At 40.8% G+C, this 21,130-nt stretch overlaps 2 protein-coding genes across 5 annotated transcripts in view; one reads left to right on the top strand and one right to left on the bottom strand.

Annotated features, from left to right (window-relative positions):
- Positions 1–231: 231 nt before the first annotated feature.
- Positions 232–12,520, top strand: LOC106081315 (TNF receptor-associated factor 3). The gene is made up of 6 exons (XM_013243203.2): positions 232–558; positions 4,553–4,960; positions 5,018–5,166; positions 5,235–5,512; positions 12,015–12,130; positions 12,192–12,520. Exons 1-6 carry the CDS (start codon positions 427–429, stop codon positions 12,498–12,500), a joined length of 1,392 nt encoding a protein of 463 aa, XP_013098657.2. The 5' UTR covers positions 232–426; the 3' UTR covers positions 12,501–12,520.
- Positions 12,521–12,640: 120 nt separating this feature from the next.
- The window catches only part of LOC106081314 (annexin B11), a 48,600-nt gene continuing 40,110 nt past the window's right edge, over positions 12,641–21,130 (bottom strand). For all 4 annotated transcript variants that reach the window (XM_059367469.1, XM_059367470.1, XM_059367472.1 and 1 more), the window contains 4 exons: positions 20,855–21,095; positions 20,558–20,787; positions 13,320–13,529; positions 12,641–13,251 (listed from right to left, as the gene is read on the bottom strand). In XM_059367469.1, the coding sequence (XP_059223452.1) occupies positions 13,114–13,251; positions 13,320–13,529; positions 20,558–20,787; positions 20,855–21,095 (819 nt within the window). In that variant the 3' untranslated portion in view covers positions 12,641–13,113. The remainder of the gene's footprint in view (positions 13,252–13,319; positions 13,530–20,557; positions 20,788–20,854; positions 21,096–21,130) is intronic.

The following is a 21,130-nucleotide window of genomic DNA, read 5'->3' as shown; positions in this document are numbered from 1 at the left end:
TTTTCATAACAATTAGTATTGTTACTGCCATTAAGCAGATTAAAACCAGGCAGCTCGTCGAACTAAAGCAAAGACATCTAATATGGAGAGAAAATAAAAAAAAATAAATTATTACTAATGGTGAAGTGAAAAAACAAAAAAAAACACCCCTAAAAAGATAAAAAAAATAAAAACCTATAAATAGTAAATCTAAAAATTACAAATTATTGAAAAAAACGAATTTCGAGCCAATGCAAAAAATTCAATCCTTTTCAAACTAACTTGAATCTATCATGGACAGCCTACAAAAACAATTCTAAGTTATCAATTGTGATCGTTATCATTACGTATACTGACCACATCTAAAAAAGTGTTGCCTTAGTCTTTATTTAGAAAATTGTATTCAACTTTTTTGACGCTACCTGTTGAAACACCTTGAGAGATATAATGAATGGTACCTCTATAAATAATGGTGACTCAGCCACCCCGCCCTCATCACCTGGCTCTACGACAGTGGTAAAATATGAAAAATCTTCCTGCCTTTTCTGCAATGAATGGTTCGATTCACAAACATTTACGGTATGTGTGTTCAAGCCAACTCAACCTTCGACATCGTTGTTGCTTACTTGGCTTCACTGAATTTTTGTTTCCTTCTGAGTCGACGGAGCTAATCTTATCATTTGTGTGGTTGTTGTTGTTGTTATCCAATATATAATTGTTCAATGTAACCCAGTAATTCATTAAATGCCACAGTGTTATCGGTCAAAGTCAACTCGTCTCAATGCTTAGTACGTGCAGAAAAATAATTTGGAAATAATAAAAATGAGGCGACAAAAGCTTACACTTACCAATTCAGAATTTTTGTAAGTAAATCGGCAAATGAATGAGGCTTCTATGGTCGCAAGAATTTAATCCCACAGATCGGTTCATATAAGTGCTATATCTACATGTCCAAACTAAAATATTTGACGTACTAAACTAAACAATGCAAAATTTGTCAACCTCTTGTGGAAAAATTTCTATTTCTTCCTGCGTTACAAAGGGAAAATAATCTTAAAAATATATTTTCAACCTAGAAGACATATATTTTCCTACTGATGAGTTAAGTGCGGTTCCAAACGAAATCACGATCTAGGAAACAATTCAAATACTATTACAAAGCAAAAGCCCATCTTTTACCTAACTAAAAAAGGGCTTTTAAATCCACCAACGAAGAATGGGGTTCATTCATTTTGTCATTCCGTTTGCAACACATCAAAATATCCATTTCCGACCCTATAAAGTATATATTGGGTTGCCCAATAAGTAATTGTCGGTAATATAGTAGTAATATAGTCGGCGTTGACAAATTTTTTCAACGGCTTGTGACTCTGTAATTGCATTCTTTCTTCTGTCAGTTATCAGCTGTTACTTTTAGCTTGCTTTAGAAAAAAAGTGCGCGAAATTTTGTTTACATTTGTTTGTTTGGCGTCAATTTTAATATGGGTACCACATGTACTGAAAGAAATTCATTTAACAAACCGAATTAACGCTTGTGATATGCACCTTAAACGCAATGAATTCGATCCGTTTTTAAAACGAATCATAACTGGAGATGAAAAATGGATTGTTTACAACAACGTTAGTCGAAAACGATCATGGTCCAAGCATGGTGAACCAGCTCAAACCACTTCAAAGGCTGATATCCACCAAAAGAAGGTTATGCTGTCTGTTTGGGGGGATTGGAAGGGTGTGGTATATTTTGAGCTGCTTCCAAGGAACCAAACGATTAATTCGGATGTTTACTGTCAACAATTGGACAAATTGAATACAGCCATCAAGGAGAAGCGACCAGAATTGGTCAATCGTAAAGGTGTCATATTCCACCAGGACAACGCTAGACCGCACACATCTTTGGTCACTCGCCAAAAACTGAGTGAGCTTGGCTGTGAACTTTTAATGCATCCACCATATAGCCCTGACCTTGCACCATCAGACTACCATTTATTTCGATCTTTGCAGAACTCCTTAAATGGTAAAACTTTCGGCAATGATGAGGCTATAAAATCGCACTTGGTTCAGTTTTTTGCAGATAAAGGCCAGAAGTTCTATGAGCGTGGAATACTAAATTTGCCAGGAAGATGGCAAAAGGTTATCGAACAAAATGGCAATTATATATTTGATTAAAGTTCATTCTAAGTTTTATTAAAAATGCATTTACTTTCTTTTAAAAAATCCGCAATTACTTTTTAGGCAACCCAATATATTCTTGATTCTCTCTTCTGAGTCGATCTACACATGTCCGTCCGTCCGTCTGTCGAATTCACGATAGCGGTCAAAGGCGTAAGCTAACCGCTTGAAATTTTGCACATATACTTAATATTGGGCATTACTAATGGGCCAAACTGGTTGAGATTTAGATATAGCTCCCATATAAACCAATCTCCCGATTTGTCTTCTTGAGCCGCTGAAAACTTCTAATAATTGTGCCGAATACGGTCCGAATCAGTCTATAACCTGATACAGCTCCCATATAAACCAGTCTCCCGATTTGTATTCTTGAGCCCCTGGAAGCAGCAATTTTTGTTTGATTTGGCTGAAATTTTCCGTGCGGTGTACTGTTATGACCAATAACTATGTCAAGTACCGTCCAAATCGATCTATAATCTGATATAGCTCCAATTAAAACCGATCTCCCGATTTGACTTCTAGAGCTCTTACAAGGCGCAATTTTTGTCCGATTAGGCTGAAATTTTGCATTTAGTGTTCTCTTACGACTTCTAATAATTGTGCCGAATACGGTCCGAATCTGTCTATAACCTAATATAGTTCCCTTATAAACCGATGTCCCGATATGACTTCTTGAGGGTATCAAAAGGCCGGCTTCGCCCTACTTTAGCCCATCGTTACTTGTTTATGTTGAAATCTGTTGCTGCTAACTATCATGTTCTTTGCCGCGGCGAAATCTTTTTGCCTCAACCCATTGTCGGACGTTATCTCGTGGAGGATAAATTTTCGACAGTTGGACCAAAGACTAAGTTCTCCCAGAACGATTTTAATATCATGGGCGGGGCAGCGGTCGTATTCTTTCTCTAGGTGCTCGTAAATAATATCCTTGGACTGCTCGTAAATGTCTTCCGTCTATAACCTAATATAGCTTCCATATAAACCGATGTCCCGATTTGACTTTTTGAGCCACTGGAAGCCGCATTTATTGTTCGAATTGGCTGAAATTTTCCGTGCAGTGTTCTGTTATGACCAATAACTATGTCAAGTACCGTCCAAATCGGTCTATAACCTGATATAGCTCCCATTAAAACCGATCTCCCAATTTGACTTTTTCCATTATGACTTCCAACAACTGTGCCAAATACGGTCCGAATCGGTCTATAACCTGATATAGCTCCCATATAAACTGATGTCCGGATTTGACTTCTTGAGCCCCTGGAAACTGCATTTTTTCCGATTTGGCTGAAATTTTGAATGTTGTCTTCCATTATGACTTCCAACAACTGTGCCGAATGCGGTCCGAATCAGTTTACAACCTGATATAGCTTCCATATAAACCGATCTCCCGATTTGAATTCTTGAGCCCCTGGAAGCCGCAATTTTTGTCCGAATTGGCTGAAATTTTGCAAATCGTGTTCCATTATGACTTCCAACAACTGTGCCGACTACGGTCCGAATCAGTCTATAACCTGATATAGCTCACATATAAACTTATATCCCGTTTTGTCAGATTTTTCTGAAATTTTGCATCCCCGATATTCGTGAAGGGTCTTATATCCATAAATTGGATTTTATTACCCGTTTTTGCTGAAATTGGAACAAAGAGTTTTATTACACACCTGACAATTCTTGCTGAATATGTTGATATGGGTCGTGAGATCGCTGAAGGAGTGAGTTTAATTAGATGCCCCGATATACTTGTCAAAAATTATATTGATTGAACCATACTTGGATATTGCTGCCATATGAATTTCCCAATTTTCAGTCTTAAATACATAAGGCAGTTCATGAGAGACATATGTGTCTGATCGAACACATTTGGATTGGACCATATTTAAATATAGTTGCCATAAGGACCCATTCCGACTAGGGATCTTTTGACCATAAAAGGCGTACTTTTAATTTAACTTCGAAGAAGATCACTGCCAAGTGCAGATCGGACCATTTTTGGATAAAGCTATCTGCACTGCACTATCGTCTTCTTAAAAAACCTTTGAAATTGGCACATTTCATTCGGGGATCTGTAGGGTTCTCAAGCACCGTGAGGTAATCATTGAATTCATCTTATCGGAATAGTTTTCCATTGCGATTATTTTAGTTATTTAATGTTCACCCCCAATGTTTATCCCTTAAATAAACTCCAAGCATGCAATAGGTCTTATCTGTGTAGCATACCGGTATACCTGTAAAACATGGCATTTTACAAATGATAAGATAAGCTCTCATGAATTGAATTTCAGACACTTGTTAGGAAATATCTGTTGTCGAATGGTTGATTATGGTGATGGTTGAAAACAAGTGCAAAAAAAAACTGAAAATAACAAACCAAAAGAGAACTAAAAAAATCACTTTCAAATGCTTTTAGGAGCACTTAATTCACTGTGGCCAAGTGCTGGAACAGTGTCCCAATACCTGCAATGTGTTTGTGCCACGCATTCGCATGCGTGCTCATCTCAAAGAGTGTCCACGTAATAAACGTCGCAGTACTAGTTTAGAGCGTGTCGATCACCAGATCGATACTCGTGTTCAGGTGTTGGAAAATGAAATCAACACCTTGCGTTCAGTGTTAAATGAGGAAATTCGACAGCGTTTACATTTAATCACCGATGTGGGTAATCTACGTAAACAGAATCAAATCATCGATGATTGGCAACACTCCACAAATCAAAATGTGAAAGCTCTACAGTTACGTTTGGATGAGGAAAACAATCAAAGGACATTTGAGGTGGAACAATGTCAGCAGGATTTTCGTTGCAGCTTTGATACCATACAGGTATGAAAGAAATGTTGCCGCAATAAGTTTAAGATTGATTTAAAACTTTTCTTTTAGGCCCTTAAAACTGAAATACGACATGAGATTGACGATCTGGAGAAGCATATCAATCAAATGTCTTTGGATCTTACCCAACATCAGAATCATTTAAATGATAATATTATGAAGTTAGAGGAGACGGTATTGTTGCATGAGAAGATTAATAGGTTTTGTATTGTTCTTTTTTTTCTAATAGAAAATGAATTAGTCCTAACCTTTTTCTTTTTGCTAACAGAGATAAATTCATAGAAGTTGAAAACTTTTTACAAGCCATCAATGTGGATTTAAATACTAAACTTTCTTCTGGCAATGATGGGGGCAAATATGCCGCCCTGGATGTCGAGGTGAAGAGCATGAAACATATGGTCTGCGAAACCGAGGAACGTTGTGACAAATTGGAAACCTTGGTTGGTCAGATTGATCGCAGTTTACATCATACCATGCAGCTGGTGAATGATTGTGAAAATCATATTGCCACCCAACAACGTTTGACCAGTTATATTAACTGCAGAGGTAGGAAAGAGGAATCATGACATCGAACTCATGGCTTTTTTTCATTAATAGTTTCTCAACTACTAAGCACAGCTGATTTCATTCTCGCTATTATCCCTTAAACATTTCAAATCATTCCACAACTTGGCTCCTTTTGTAATTTATGATGGGAGCTTTATGAAATCTAAATGACATTCTTCAAATGCCTCATACTTCACTATGTGGCATTTTCATCATCACAGTTTATACAACACAACTATGCTGTAGAATGCTTTACAAAATATTTCCATGAAATATCCATCTAGAAGCCATGCTGGAATGTCTAACAGAAATTGCATACTGGTAATTTTGTAAGCTTAAAAATGTTGCTTCAATAATTTTAAATTCAAGTTAGTGAATATTTCTGAAGTTAGTGTGATGGCGTGCTAAAAAATGACCCCAATTTTCCAATTCTGTGGTTTGATAAAAAATATCAAGCAATGCACAGAAACAAGTATTCCAGGAAAAAGCCAACTACCAAATCTTTAGGTGAAACAGTTAAAACTCAACGGATTTAAGCATTGAATTGAAGAGATAATTTCATTCAGTAGGTTTGTAGAGACTTTTTCACAGATAGGTTAGGTTAGGATTAAGTGGCAGTCTTTTCGTTAATTGTGATACCACAGGAACAGAAGAAGGAAGATGCCTTATAGTTCCTATCGTTGAACTATACAGATCGCTTTAAAAAGCCCTATAACTTGCGAATGTTCACATCCGCTAAATCAGACAGGTTCTCAACAAAATGAGAATCTAAAGTGGAACTCTTTCTGACTGCTAGTGTGGGACAAACACCCAGAAGGTGTTCTACAGTCTCTTCTTTTAAGAAGTCCTCACAGCTTCTGCAAAAGTAGTTACTGGCAACCTTCAGTCTCTCACCATATTTTCCGATTAGACAGTGACCTACCATGACGAACACATTGGCTGAGACGTCTGTTCTAGCCAGTGACATCAAAGCGGTAGAACTCTTCAAGTCTTGATGAGACCATATAGTTTTGAAATGCTCACAGCCAACTCTTTGTGACCATCTACCATTCGTTGTCCTTCGGCCTTGGTCCTGAAAACTTAGCTTACATGTCGCTGGAGGGACAGATTCCAGTTTTCCTGGAATGTGTAGGGTAGTTCCTAGTATCGCAAGCTCGTCCGCTTAACAATTCCCTGGGATATCTCTGTGGCCCGGCACCCAGAACAAGTGAATTTTGTTCAGCAATCTCGTTAAGAGATCTGCGACAGTCGAGAGCGGAGAACTTATTTCCCTGGGGAACGTATTTCTGAACACATAAACCGCCCTCGACTGTCGCAGATCTCTTAACGAGACGGCGGAACTGTTCAAAATTCACCTGTTCTGGGTGTCAGGCCACCGAGATATACCAGGGAATTAATTGTAAATTTCAGGGATACTGGAATCTGTGGGTTTGCCTCTAGCGACATGAAAGTTAAGTTTTCAGATCCAGGCGCGAAGGACAACGAATGATAGATGGTCACAAAAAAAGGTGGCTGTGAGCATTCCAAAATTATATGGCCTAATCTAAACTTGATGAGTTCTACGGCTTTGCTGTCACTTGGTAGAACAGACGTCTAGCCTATGTGTCCGTCATGACAGGTGACTACTGTCTAATCGGAAAACATGCTGGCAGACCGAAGGTTGCCAGTAACGACTTTTGCAGAAGCTGTGAGGACATCGAAGAGAAAGAGACTATAGAACAACTTCTGTGTGTGTGTCCCGCACCGGAAAGGCTGTCTGAAAAGATATTTATGCCAATTGTCTTTATGACATTATATCTTAGCCATTTCTGCACTTCCATAATTGCAAGGATCTCCGCTTGATACACACTGTAGTGTTCGGGTAACCTTTTCGATATGACCAGTTCTTGATCTTTAGAGTAAAGCCCACCTTGTTGTTTAGTTTGGAACCACCCGTACAAAAGCCTATATAACTTCTTTTACCAGTGGTATCGTAGTTCCAGTCGATTCTGTCAGGAATAGTGGTGAAGTGGTTTTTTTTAAAAAAAGTGGCTCAGGTAGTGTGTAGTCCACACTGCCTGGAACATCGGACATTGTATCAAGGATAACACAGTATTCGGTGCCGCCACAAGACCAAAGAGAAAGCTCCCTTAGCCTCGCGGCAGTGGTCGCAGCAATTCGTCTAGCCATTAGATGTAGCATTAAATTCAGTACATCAGATGATGTCGTCCTCAGTGTGGCTGTGATGCACAAACAAGTCATCCTTTGGATTGGGTTGACTATTGAAACGTAGGGGGACCTATGAATCGCCGTCCACCAGATCACAACACCATATAGCATTGTGGGTCTGACAACTACAGCATATACACAATGCATGACGCATCTAAACCCCCAACTTTTGCCAATGGCTCTCTTGCAGGTGTATAGGGCAACATCGGATATTGTATCAAGGATAACACATTGTTCGTAGCCGTCACATGACCAATGAGAAAGCTCCCTTGTCCTCACGGGAATGGTCGCAGCAATTCGGCTAGCCATTAGATGTAGCATTAAATTCAGTACATCAGATGATGTCGTCCTCAGTGTGGCTGAGATGCACAAACAAGCCTTCCTTTGGATCTGATTGACTATTGAACCTTAGGTGGACTTTTGATGCGTCGTCCACTTGACCACAACACCATATAGCATTATGGGTCTGACAACTGCAGTATATAGGCAACGCATGACGCGCGGTCTAAACCCCCAACTTTTGCCAATGGCTCTATTGCAGGTGTATAGAGCAAAAGTAGTCTTTCTTGCCCCTTCCAAAATATTGGATTTGGAAGTTCAATTTCCCGTCCAGCAAAACGCCCAGGATTTATTCCAAAGTAGAGGAGACAGTACACCTCCACTGCTGACACATTTTTTCAGATCCACAGATGCCTAGCCTACCGCAATGCATTTTTTAGTAAATAAGTTATTAACAAACTTTCTTACGGTAGAGTTGATGCCTTGAAACTCCAATTCCTTCATCATTGATGTTGGTTTTACATTATTGAAAGTACCTTCAATGTCAAGAAATGCTACCATTGTATATTCCTTGTCAGCGAGAGAATCCTCTACGTAGCCGACTAGGTCGTGAAGGGCTGTTTCAGTGCATGCTGCTGCCGTGACAGGCTTTCTCCAAAGATCTTTGCCCTAAGATATGTTTCTATCAATCTCTCAAGAGGCTTTAGCATAAAGGATGACAGACTAATAGGACGAAAATCTTTCGCCTTTGTGTGGTAGGGTGTTCCTGTTTTCGGAATGAAATGACCTTCGTGTCCCTCCATCCCACAAGTATATACAACATGGTGTACAAGAAGAGTATATCGCCCTAAACCAATGAGCCATTCTATCAGACACAGTTTTTAGTTCAACCGGTGATACATCATCAGGGCCTGACGACTTAAAGGAGTCGAATCTTCTGATCGCCCAAAAGATTTTCAAAAACTGTGCCAAATATGGTTCAAATGCTGCTATATAAACCGATCTGGGATCTTGACTTCTTTAGCCTCTAGAAGGCGAAATTTGGCTATAATTTTTTACAACAGCTTGTTGTACTATGACCTTCAACATATGTGTCAAATATGGTCTAAAGCGGTTTATTACCTGATACAGCTCCCATATAAACCGATCTCCCTATTTTACTTCTTGAGCCCCTAAAGGCCGCAATTCTTATTCGAATTGGCTGAAATTTCAGTTTAATTATGTTCCATCACTTTTTTTTTTAATTTGGCTAAAAAGAGATACCGGGAAAAGAACTCGACAAATGCGATCCATGGTGGAAGGTATATAAGATTCGGCCCGGCCGAACTTAGCACGCTTTTACTTGTTTATTATTTTGAGTTTTTTCGTTTCTATCCCACTGCGTGACATGCAGAACTCTACACCTTCCATTAATGAACAGCAGGGATACTTTTTATTAATTTTGTCATTCCGTTTGCAACACATCGAAATATCCATTTCCGACCCTATAAGACCTAAGACGATCTAGACATGTCCGTCCGTCTGTCTGTTAAAATCACGCAACAGTCTTTAAAAATAAAGATATTGTGCTGAAAATTTGCACAGATTCTTTTTTTTCCATAAGCAGGTTACATCGGACTATATCTAGATATAGCCCCCATATAGACCGATCCGCTGATTTAGGGTCTTAGGCCCATAAAACCCACATTTATTATCCGATTTTTCTGAAATTTGGGACAGTGAATTGTGTTAGGCCTTTCAACATCCTTCATCAATTTGGCCCAAATCGGTCCAGATTTGGATATAGCTGCGATATAGACCAATCCGCCGATTTAAGGTCTTAGGCCCATAAAAACCACATTTATTATACGATTTTGCTGAGATTTGTGACAGTGAGTTGTGTTAGGCCCTTCGACATCCTTCACCAATTTGGCCCAGTTCGGTCCAGATTTGGATATAGCTGCCATATAGACCGATTTCTCGATTTAAGGTTTTGAACCCATAAAAGTCGCATTTATTGTCCTATGTCACCGAAATTTAGGACCGTGAGTTACGTTAAGCCCCTCGACATATTTCTACAATATGGCACAGATCGGTCCAGATTTGTATATCGCTGCTATATAGACCAATCTCTCAGTTTTAGATTTTGGAGCCATGTCCAATGTCGCCGAAATTTGGGACATTGAGTTGTGTTAGGACCTTCGACGTCCTTCTTTAATTTGGCCCAGTTCGGTCCAGATTTGAATATAACTGCCATATAGAGATGTCTCTTGATTTAAGGTTTTGGGCCCATAAAAGGCGCATTTACTGTCCTTTTTCGCCGAAATTTGGGACAGTGTTTTGTGTTAGGGCCTTCGACGTCCTTCTTTAATTTGGCCCAGATCGGTCCAGATTTGAATATAACTGCCATATAAAGCTGTCTCTTGATTTAAGGTTTTGCGCCCATAAAAGGAGCATTTTTTGTCCTATGTCACCGAAATTTAGGACCGTGAGTTACGTTAAGCCCCTCGACATATTTCTACAATATGGCACAAATCGGTCCAGATTTGGATATAGCTGCCTTATAGACCAATCTCTCAGGTTTAGGTGTTGGGGCCATAAAAGGCGCATTTATTGTCCAATGTCGCCGATATTTGGGACAGTGAGTTGTGTTAGGACCTTCGACGTCCTTCTTTAATTTGACCCAAATCGGTCCAGATTTGAATATAGCTGCCATATAGACCGATCTCTCGGTTTTTGGTTTTGGGCCATAAAAGGCGCATTTATTGTCCGATGTCGCCGATTTTTGGGGCAGTGAGTTGTGTTAGGACCGTCGACGTCCTTCTTTAAATTGGCCCAGATTGGTCCAGATTTGGATATAGCTGACATATAGACCGATCCGACGATTAGGGGGCTTAGGCCTATAAAAGCCACATTTATTATCCGATTTAGCTGAAATTTCGGACAGTGAGTTGTGTTAGGCCCTTCGATATCTCTCTTCAAATTGGCCCAGATCGGTACAAATTTGAATAAAGCTGCCATATAGACCGATCCGCCAATTTAGGGTCTTAGGCCCATAAAAGCCACATTTATTATCCGGTTTTTCTGAGATTTGTGACAGGGAGTTGTCTTAGGCCCTTCAACATCTTCCTTCAATTTGGCCCTGATCGGTTCAGATTTGGATATAGCTGCCATATAGACCGATTTCTTGATTTAAGGTTTTGGGCCAATAAAAGGCGCTTTTATTGTCCGATGTCGCCGAAATTTAGGACATTGAGTTATGTTAAGCCCCTCGATATACTTCTGCAATATGGCACAGATCGGTCCAGATTTGGATATAGCTGCCATATAGACCGATCTCTTGTTTTAAGGTTTTGGGCCCATATAATGCGCTTTTATTGTCCGATTTCGCCCAAATTTGGGACAGTGAGTTGTGTTAGACCCTTCAACATTTTTCTGCAACTTGGCCCAAATCGGTCAAGATTTGGATATAGCTGCCATGTAGACCGATATCTCGATTTAAAGTCTTGGCCCCATAAAAGGCGCATTTATAATCCGATTTCACTGAAATTTGACACAGTGTCTAAGGTTAGGCTTTTCGACATCCGTATCGTATATCGGTTTATTTTTAGATATAACTACTGTACTCATTAGTATTTGGTCCAAATCGTAACATATTTCAATATAACTGCTATGGGACATAGGTATGCAATTTTCAGCGGATTTTTATGAAAGGTGGTTTACATATATACCTTAGGTGGTGTGCATCCAAACGTCTTTTTACTTGTTTTCCTATCAATGAGTGTTGTCAGATACGATATTTTTAGCTTAATGATAGAGGACCGGAGTGAAAGCACTTAGTAGAGAAGTTTAAATTGGCTAAATTACCCACAATTAGATTTGTTTTTTGATAAAGCCGTCACCGCTCGGAATCTCTATGGCACAGTGGTTTTAGTGACCATTGGAATAAAACACATTCTCATTATCCATACCCAAAAATTCGTTTTCTCTCCTTTTTTAAAATTATTACAAAATTTCCCTAATTATAATATTGAAGGCCATTTGGTATGGAGAATCAAAAATTTCTCCAAAAAGCTGGAAGAGGCCAGACAATACGATACCATACTCCATAGTGCCATGTTTTCCAATAAGCCTTTTGGCTATGCTTTAAGAGTAAGTAAAGCTTTAATGTTCATATTCCTAGATATAATCCAATTTCTAAATATTTCTCCAGCTGGACATTTACCTTAACGGCAAAGGTACTTGGAAGGGACGCAATATGATTGCCTGTTTAAATGTCATAGCCGGCGAATATGATCCACTACTGCCTTGGCCCTGCCGCCTGCAAGCCGATGTCATAATTCGTGATCAAACTCTAAACCAACTGGAACCCGATGATTATGTGAAGACGGTGTTGGTGCGCAAGAAGAGTGATGATTACATACAGACCAAACAGTTCTTTCACATATCCCATAGCATTTTAACCCAGAGTAGATATGTGAAAAATGATTCCATTTTTGTGGAGGTGAAGATTGTCAAGTGATAGCAAGTTTTGTATTAGTTTAACATTTATTTAATGTTTTCATATTTTTTATATATAAAGTATTTGTGTAATATTTATGTAGTTGTATATTTAAAATGGACATTATGAGAATAATTACAACAACAAAAAAGTCAGAAAAGCACTTTTATAACAGTTTTAAACTGTAGTTGTTTTATATTTTTGCATTTTATTTTCAATTAAATATTTAGCGAAAAAAGTCACTGTCAGAGATTTCTTTGTATTCATGGGGTTTTAAATGGTAAAATTACATTAAATGCATTTTTTGTAGTTTGTTCTTGGTTTTCCTGGCATAACCTCAAGGTTTGAACAGGAAACTTGTGTTGTGTTATTGCATAGCAATGTGTTTGTGGTCAGTTTTGATTTTTTTTAAATTTCTTGATAATTTTTTCAAATCCGAATTTAATTTTTTCTTAAATATTTTTTGTTTGTAAAACATAGTAGCAAATATGATTGGTTTTGTCTAATACTCAAAAAGGGTTTGTTAAATTTTTTAAAAATAGAAAATATTCGAATTAATTATAATTGCAGTTATAGTTGTAGAAAAGTTCCCTCCCTTCTTCTTCTTCATAGTTTAAGAAGTTCTGCTTAGTGTTTAAGAATTCGAACGCTGCTCTCCCACCAATGCATACAAGGCATGCTTGTAGTGCCCCGATGTGTCACCCTTAATCCAGCTCTTCAAACTCTTGCCATACATGCGTTCATAGGCAACCTTAATGTCACCCATGTCGATCTGAAAAATTCAAAAAAAAAAATTTATTTCATAAGAAAATTTTTAGTTATTTCTCAAAACCCATTTACCTCGCATCTGGTAATGATAACTCGTATCAACTGCTTGTCATTGGTTCCAATACCAGCCATACTTTTGTGTAGACGAGAAGCAAAATATTCTGCCTTGTTGTTAACACAACGACAAATTGCAATGAGTCCCTCCATGATGTCTCCAGAAAATTCCTTCTTAATGGCCTTTTCCAGTGAGTGTCCAGTCATATGCTCATATTCATGGAAGATCTGAAAAAAGAAATTCAAGTTTAAGGATTTGTAAAAAAAAACTTTAAGTTGTTAAGTTCACACGTTGAGTTTGCTAAAACCCTCCACCGTAGGATTGGGGCATATTAACATCGTCATTCCCTACATGAGATCCCATGTATGGTCCTAATGTTGCACTTTTTGTCCATACTTGTTTGGTGGACTGCTATGGAGAAAGAGTTCAGAGAACATGTTGTTTTGCATCGGCGGAGCGATGAAGACCGCTACCACCGGGACACTGGAGACTATTCTAGATATTTGACCCATTGACATACAGATTAAATGTAAGGCAGCCACTGCAGTATGAGAGAATGGATTGAGAATGGGAGCAGCTCATACCATCGCGGAATCGAAGCGACGATAAGAAACCTGGAAGGAAGGGATGAGGTTTCCCATCGGATACCTTAGACGGCACTTGTGGTCGAGTGAGAGGCATTGCTGCCAGCGACACCGTCTTTGATTGACGGAACCCTAGTATTGCCATCTGGAAGATCATGTTACAAGGATGGATCAAAGCTAGAGGACAGAGTGGTCCTGGAGGTTTACATTGAGAACCCAGGGACTGACATCTGTTATAGACTGCCTGATCATAATACGGTCCTGCAGGCGGAGATCCGGGCGATCACGGAATGCTAACGCGAGGACGACGAGTGTGAACATCTTTACCGACAGTAAAATGGTCATAAGGGCAATAAGAACCAGGATGGTAAGGCCACGAACAGTCTTACAGTGTCTGAAGGAGATTAACGCATTCTCTGAGGATAGGAAAATCCGCATCGTTTGGGTGCCGGGCCATAACGCAGTAAGGGGGAATGAAAGGGCAGATGATTTGCCGGTCTGAGAACTGCCGTTGATAAACTTGGTTAAGCCGAAGCCTTTCGGGTCGACGCAGTACGATTTATGGGCGTGGGCGACAAACAGCGAAACAGTCGGTACAAATGCAAAGTTTGCCCATGAACATTCCACTAACGAACAGGGACAAACTTCTCACATATCAATGAGTGCAGTCCGATTCAATTTTAAGCTCAATGATAAGGGCCCTCCTTTTTATAGCCGAATCCGAACGGTGTGATGCAGTGCGACACCTCTTTAGAGAGAAGTTTTACATGGCATAGTACCTCACAAATGTTGCCAGCATTAGGAGGAGAAAACCACCGCTGGAAATTTTTTTGATGGTTTCGCCAGGATTCGAAGCCAGGTGTTCAGCGTCATAGGCGGACATGCTAACCTCTGCGCTACGGTGTCCTCGAAATGGTAGGACGTCGAAAATCCTATTGGGTGATCCGGGTCGTGAGAGGACGAGGCTTTTACTCAAAGGATGTAAGAAGGAGGTCATTACAGCTTCTGGTGTCATAGCCGGACACATAGCACTACGAGCTCACTTAAGCAAAATCGGTGCGGCAAGTGATAGCATGTGTAGGGCATGCGGGGAAAATGATAAGACGTTGGACCATTTCTTATGTTATTGAGCGGCTAATAGACACCGATACTTAGGTGGTGACATAATACCAGACATGAGCCAACTTAGGAGAGTGGTATGAAAACAATTAAGGTTTTTTTAAGTAGCACGGAATTTCTAACTTAAAGTTTTCTTTTTCGAGGTTAGTTTTTAGAGCGTCCAACAAGCCCACTACTGGCTTAGGTGTATGTCCATAGAGGCATGGGGCGGATTAATATTTGCACCCTCTCTTCAACCTAACGTAATCCCATAACTGACTCCATCGAGGAGCAACCAATGAATAACGAAGTCTCTTAGTCAAGCAGAATATTCTTCTTCCAGTATTCTGAAAGTGTTTTATCTCCAATCAGTCTCCAGGTAACCTGACACTTTCCTCGGTCTATCTTTCACATCTACAGTATCCAGTATGGAACTGTGGCCGTATCCGTCCTCCTTGATCGTGCCTAGCTTCTCCAGCCTGAGCGCAATTACGCCAGTACGTGAGTTTGTTTAACACACTGGTTCTTAACCCTCTATCCGAAGCTTTGCGTCGATTTAAGCGAAATTTTATTTGTATTCTTATAGTCACCCAAAAACGCAAATCATACATCCGAATATGGTGTCAATCAACTTGGTTGGAATAATAAGAGACGCATCACCCTCAGGTTTATCGAAAGGCTTAGTGCGAATGATTCTAAGACTTACTGATAAGGAGAGAGACTCCCTTAATTGGGTTCGGAGATTCGCTGAACGGCCCATACCAAAGGCTATACGGCTAAATTCGGAAATGGCACCGCAGTCAGCCAAACGGCTGCGCTCAGCTGGGGGCATTCCATGCCCAAAAGAGCTAAGGCGAACAATAGTAGTGTCGCTGAGGACTGTCGTGGTGATGGTAGTTGTCGACAAGGGAAAACAACAGGGTTGCATACTTAGAAACAATTGAAGTGGAATAGTCAATGGACTGTCATCTGTATACTCCGATGTACTTGCGGAATTAGCTGTGCCTCCTCCAGTCTGCCTTCGGGGATCAACGCTCAATTGAGATGTGATGAAGTGGAATAGTCAATGGACTGTAGTCTGTATACTCCGATGTACTTACGGAATTACCAGTGCCTCCTCCAGTCTGCCTTCGGGGATCAACGCTCAATTGAGATGTATTGTTGCGCCCTAAAAAAGATTGGCGAGATCTGGCCAGGTGCAGCACTGGCCAATGGCACACACTTGGATACCAAGGATTCCCTCAGATCCTGAATCCATACTTGGGAGACTAAGGGGACTGTAATCCCAATCTTTCAACCACCGACTGGAAGAATGGATGAGGCTGATGGCGACCGGAGTATTCGTACCAAAGGCTGTCTCATAGAACTCTACAAGTCTAATGTGTCTTACGGAGTCAACAAATTGAAGCAGAAGGTCTATAGAAGCGGTGAGGTTGGAGAATCAGGAGATGAATCAGCAGTTGTTGCTGAGCACTTGTCTGAGGAACTATCACCACATCCCTTAAAGTCTGGAGGATTGCAGGAGACTGAAAGTCCTGTTGTTGCGATCGGAATAGGAGAGGAGGGCGTCGAAATGGGACCAGACAATCCTTGTGTGGGTGAGTCGACAGCAGCAGCTAAGGAGGAATCGTCCACACCACAAGTGTCCTGTGTTTTGAGGAAGAGTGGTTCCACTGCTCCTGGATGCGCAAGGAAACTCATAATGACACGATCGAAGGAATCTTCAGCATGAGCACCTGGTGGACTCAGAAGACAAGGAACTATCACCACATCCCTTAAAGTCTGCAGAATTGCAGGCGACTGAAAGTCCTCTTGTTACGATCGGAATAGGAGAGGAGGGCGTCGAAACGGGACCCGACAATCCCTGTGTGGGTGAGTCGACAGCAGCAGCTAAGGAGGAATCGTCCACACCACAAGTGTCCTGTGTTCTGAGGAAGAGCGGTTCCACTGCTCCTGGATGCGCAAGGAAACTCATAATGACTAGATCGAAGGAATCTTGAGCATGAGCACCTGGTGGACTCAGAAGACAAGGCTCATTCAACAGTGGTGGAAATTCTGAATCCTGACCATTGTAAAGCCGTCCCGCGACTCAAAAGGTCCTTCTGATGGCAGAAGGTTTTGACGTTGCTCTTATACAGGAGCCATGGGTGTGTGGAAGAATGGATCGTGGACTATGAATTCCTGGATTTTAATTGGGATAACTATGAGCACTACACAGGCTGGACATTTGAGCTCCGAACTGTGTGGTGTTCATGACGAGAATCTTAGCTGCGAGATTCCAGGCTCGTACACAGGTTGCGGATAGTAAAATGCTCCATAAGGAATAGCTGCAATTGCAGTCGCGGACAGTCAGCGGCATGGAGCGGAGAGTCTCAGTGAAAGGCCGGGTGGCGCCAGCTCTTGCATAAATACTGAGTACCTATGATGCTCGATATGACTAGGCGAGTTGTTGGCGCCTTTAAAAAACCAATGGCCATGATGTTCCCGCGGCGGTTGGTCCTTTGGACCGGAACGAGCTTGCTCACCAATAGGAGCTAGATGAGGATCGCCACCTCCTCATATAGACATGTGGCTACAACAACAACTAGATATAATTTTTGTATCGGAAGATTTCAACGCAAGAATATGCTACTGGGAAGTGTTGTATGACCACAGCTACTCTTATCATAGTTATATTAGATTCAGCCTTGGAGATAAATTTCGATACAAATTCTGCAAGTCTATCTTCTAGACCTTAAAAGAAAGTGGAAACTGCGGAGGATATAGACATTATGGTCAAGAGGATCACGACGGTCCTGAATGACTCGTTAGTGTCAGCATGTCCTAGTGCCAAGCCAAGGGGCAAACAGTGACCGCCATAGTGGCCCCATAGCTGGTTGGTCTAAGGAAGGACTGCAGAAAACTCTTCGACAGAGCAAAAGCCCCGAGAGCACCACACAATAGGGACATCTATAAGACTGAGCTAAGAAAATATAAGAGCGAGCTGAGAAAGGCTCAGAACAAATCCTGGGTAGAACTCTGCAGCTCCGTGGAGGATACATCTGTGGCCTCTTGGCTAAGGAAGATTCTGTCCTCGAGACCTATTGCGGTGGGGTATATTCAGAAGTCAGAGAATGTATGGACAATGTCTAGTGAGGAAACACTTGAACTACTCGTTGATACATATTTCCCGGGAAATGCTCCAATGGACAACGTGGCGGCAGAAGAGGTTGTCACTGGTAAGCATTCGTCGGAGGATGTAAAGGAAATTGTGTCTGAGCCGAAATTCCTTCGGGCGATAAGAAGTTTTGATTTCTTTAAGTCGCCAGATCCTGATGATGTATCACTGGGTGAATTACAAGCTGTGTTTTATAGACTGGTTCCTTAGCTTAGGCAGATATACTCTGCATGTATCAGAATGTCATAAATACTTGTGGGATGGAGGGACACGAAGATCATTTCCATTCCGAAAACAGGAAAACCTTACCTCACAAAGGAGAAAGATTTTCGTTCTATTAGGGCAAAAAACCCTCGACATCGGCTGTTTCGGCAGCATCATGCATATAGTAAAGGCAAATCCACTGAAATATCCCTTCACGACCTAGTCGGCTAGATACACGGTTTTCACGCTGTCAAGGAATATGCAATGGTAGCATATCTTGACATTAAAAGTACTTTCAAAAATGTAAAAGCGATATCAATAATGAATGAGCTGGAGTTTCTAGGTATCAACACTACCGCAAGAAAGTTTATTAATAACTTACTTACTAAAAGATGCCTACCGTAGTAGGCTTAGGATCTGTAGGTCTAAAAAGATGGGTCAGCAGAGAACTTTCTGGAGGAGGTGTACTGTCTCCTCTAATTAAGAACATAGCCATTAACAATATTCTATTGCATCTGGAAGAAAAAGGTGTAAAAGTGGTGGCGCATGCAGATGACGTGGCTATTGCGGTTAGGGGAAGTTTCCCAATATCTTAGAGATATGCTTCAGAAAGCTAGTCTAGGCATAAATCCGTGCTAGACAGAAGTAATTCTTTTCAGGAGAAGCTACAAGTTACAAGTTGCATCTATCTCCTTGGGAGGAGAGAATGTTGAATTTACTGAAGCGCAAAATACTTTAGTGTTTTGCTGGACAGGAAATTGAACTTGAAATCCAACATTTTGGAAAGGGCAAGAAAGGCAACTCTTGCCCTAACAACTGCAAGAAAGCCATTGGCAAAAGTTGGGGTTTAAAACGCGTATCATGTATATACTGCAGGTGTCAGACCTATAATGCTATATGGTGTTGTGGTCTGGTGGACGGTACTTCAAAAGTCCACCTACTGTTCAATACTCAGTCGGATCCATGGGATCCATGAGGAGCACACCATATGATGAACAGAATTTGATGCTACCACCACAGCTTGGGGGAGCTTTACCTTTGGTCTTGCGGCGTCTACGGGCTCTGTGTTATCCTTGATGTGAACTACTCATTGTCTGAGCCGTGTTTAGCTGGACCGGTAATTGAACTTTAAATCCAACATTTTGGAAAGGGCAAGGCAATTCTTGCCCTAACAACTGCAAGAAAGCCATTGGCAAAAGTTGGGGGTTTAAAACGCGTATCATGTATATACTGCAGGTGTCAGACCTATAATGCTATATGGTGTTGTGGTCTGGTGGACGGCGCTTCAAAAGTCCACCTACTGTTCAATACTCAGTCGGATCCATGGGATTCATGAGGAGCACACCATATGATGCACAGAATTTGATGCTACCACCACAGCTTGGGGGAGCTTTACCTTTGGTCTTGTGGCGTCTACGGGCTCTGTGTTATCCTTGATGTGAACTACTCATTGTCTGAGCCGTGTTTTGCTGGACAGGAAATTGAACTTTAAATCCAACATTTTGGAAACGGCAAGAAAGGCAACTCTTGCCCTAACAACTGCAAGAGAGCCATTGGCAAAAGTTGGGGGTTTAAAACGCGTATCATGCACTGGGTATATACTGCAGGTGTCAGACCTATAATGCTATATGGTGTTGTGGTCTGGTGGACTGCGTTTCAAAAGTCCACCTACTGTTGAATACTCAATCGGATCCATGGGATCCATGAGGAGTACACCATATAATGAACAGAACAGGGTGGATCAGACGAGCTTGCGAGACTAGGAACTACCTTACACATTCCAGGGGAACTGTATTTGTGGGCATGCCTCCAGTGACGTGGAGGCTGAGTCTTAAGCATTAGTCCCTAAAGGCAACGAATGGGGTCGTAGGCGTTACAAACGGAATGACTTGAATACCTCCCATCCTATGTTGGTAGGTATAAAAAGAGTAGAGAATAGCCATAGACCTACTTCCCGGTTTTTGTCCGTCTGTCTATCTTTTTCTCCGTGGATTCTTATAAAAAAGGTGCAGTTCGCATTTGTTATCCGGCTAACATAAAATTTTCACTTGTCGCTACAGATTTTGGAAAAACCATTCATGTTTAGATATAGCTTCCATATAAATCTTTCATCCGATATGCCCTTAATTGGTCTAACCCTTGTAAAAGTTCGCATGGGCTATTTTAGGCTAGTACTTGTATTTTATTAAAATGTACCCTATTAACTTCTTACCAATTTCAATTGTTGATAATTACGCTGGCACAAAATCATATTGAACATGCTCTCATCGGTGCCAACACGCAATTCACCAGCCTTAAGCAATTCCCGAGCATCACTCTGAGCAGCTGCGGGGTCAGTCAGACCACTTTCGTTGCGTGCAGCAGCACAAAGGGAAACCAGCAAACGTTTGAAATTTCCGGAAGTCTCAGATTTTAGTTCAGATTCCAAATGGGCACCATACACTGTTAAAAAAAAAAACAATTAGATATACATTTTAGTACATAAACAAAAAAAAAAAAAACATCTTACATCGCAAATATTGATTTTTAATGGTATGAATCTCTTGATTCGATAGAGTGCATAGAATTTCAATAAGAACATCCTCATCAGTGCCCAGACCAGCCATGGCATCATTCAACTCATGACAATAATAATCCACAATGGGACGCAAAAGACCAACCAAAAGCTTTTCGAAATTGCCACTGGTCTCGGAGCGTATGTCCTCAATAAGATCTTTGCCGAAATGGGTTTTATATTGACGTTGGATTTCCTTGAAAGAAACAAAAAAAGAGAGAAACAATTCAA

This window comes from Stomoxys calcitrans, chromosome 4 (assembly GCF_963082655.1).
Source record: "Stomoxys calcitrans chromosome 4, idStoCalc2.1, whole genome shotgun sequence".
Classification (NCBI taxonomy): Eukaryota; Metazoa; Arthropoda; class Insecta; order Diptera; family Muscidae; genus Stomoxys; species Stomoxys calcitrans.
Note: the sequence above shows the minus strand (reverse complement) of the source record. Positions and strands in the feature narration are given on the sequence as shown.

What these genes read in the sequence shown, in the direction of transcription:
- LOC106081315 (XM_013243203.2), top strand. Translation starts at nt 427, where the DNA reads ATGAATGGTACCTCTATAAATAATGGTGACTCAGCCACCCCGCCCTCA. An exon ending in TCGATTCACAAACATTTACG is followed by an intron (nt 559 to 4,552) that starts GTATGTGTGTTC and finishes AAATGCTTTTAG; the next exon opens with GAGCACTTAATTCACTGTGG. An exon ending in TTGCATGAGAAGATTAATAG is followed by an intron (nt 5,167 to 5,234) that starts GTTTTGTATTGT and finishes TTTTGCTAACAG; the next exon opens with AGATAAATTCATAGAAGTTG.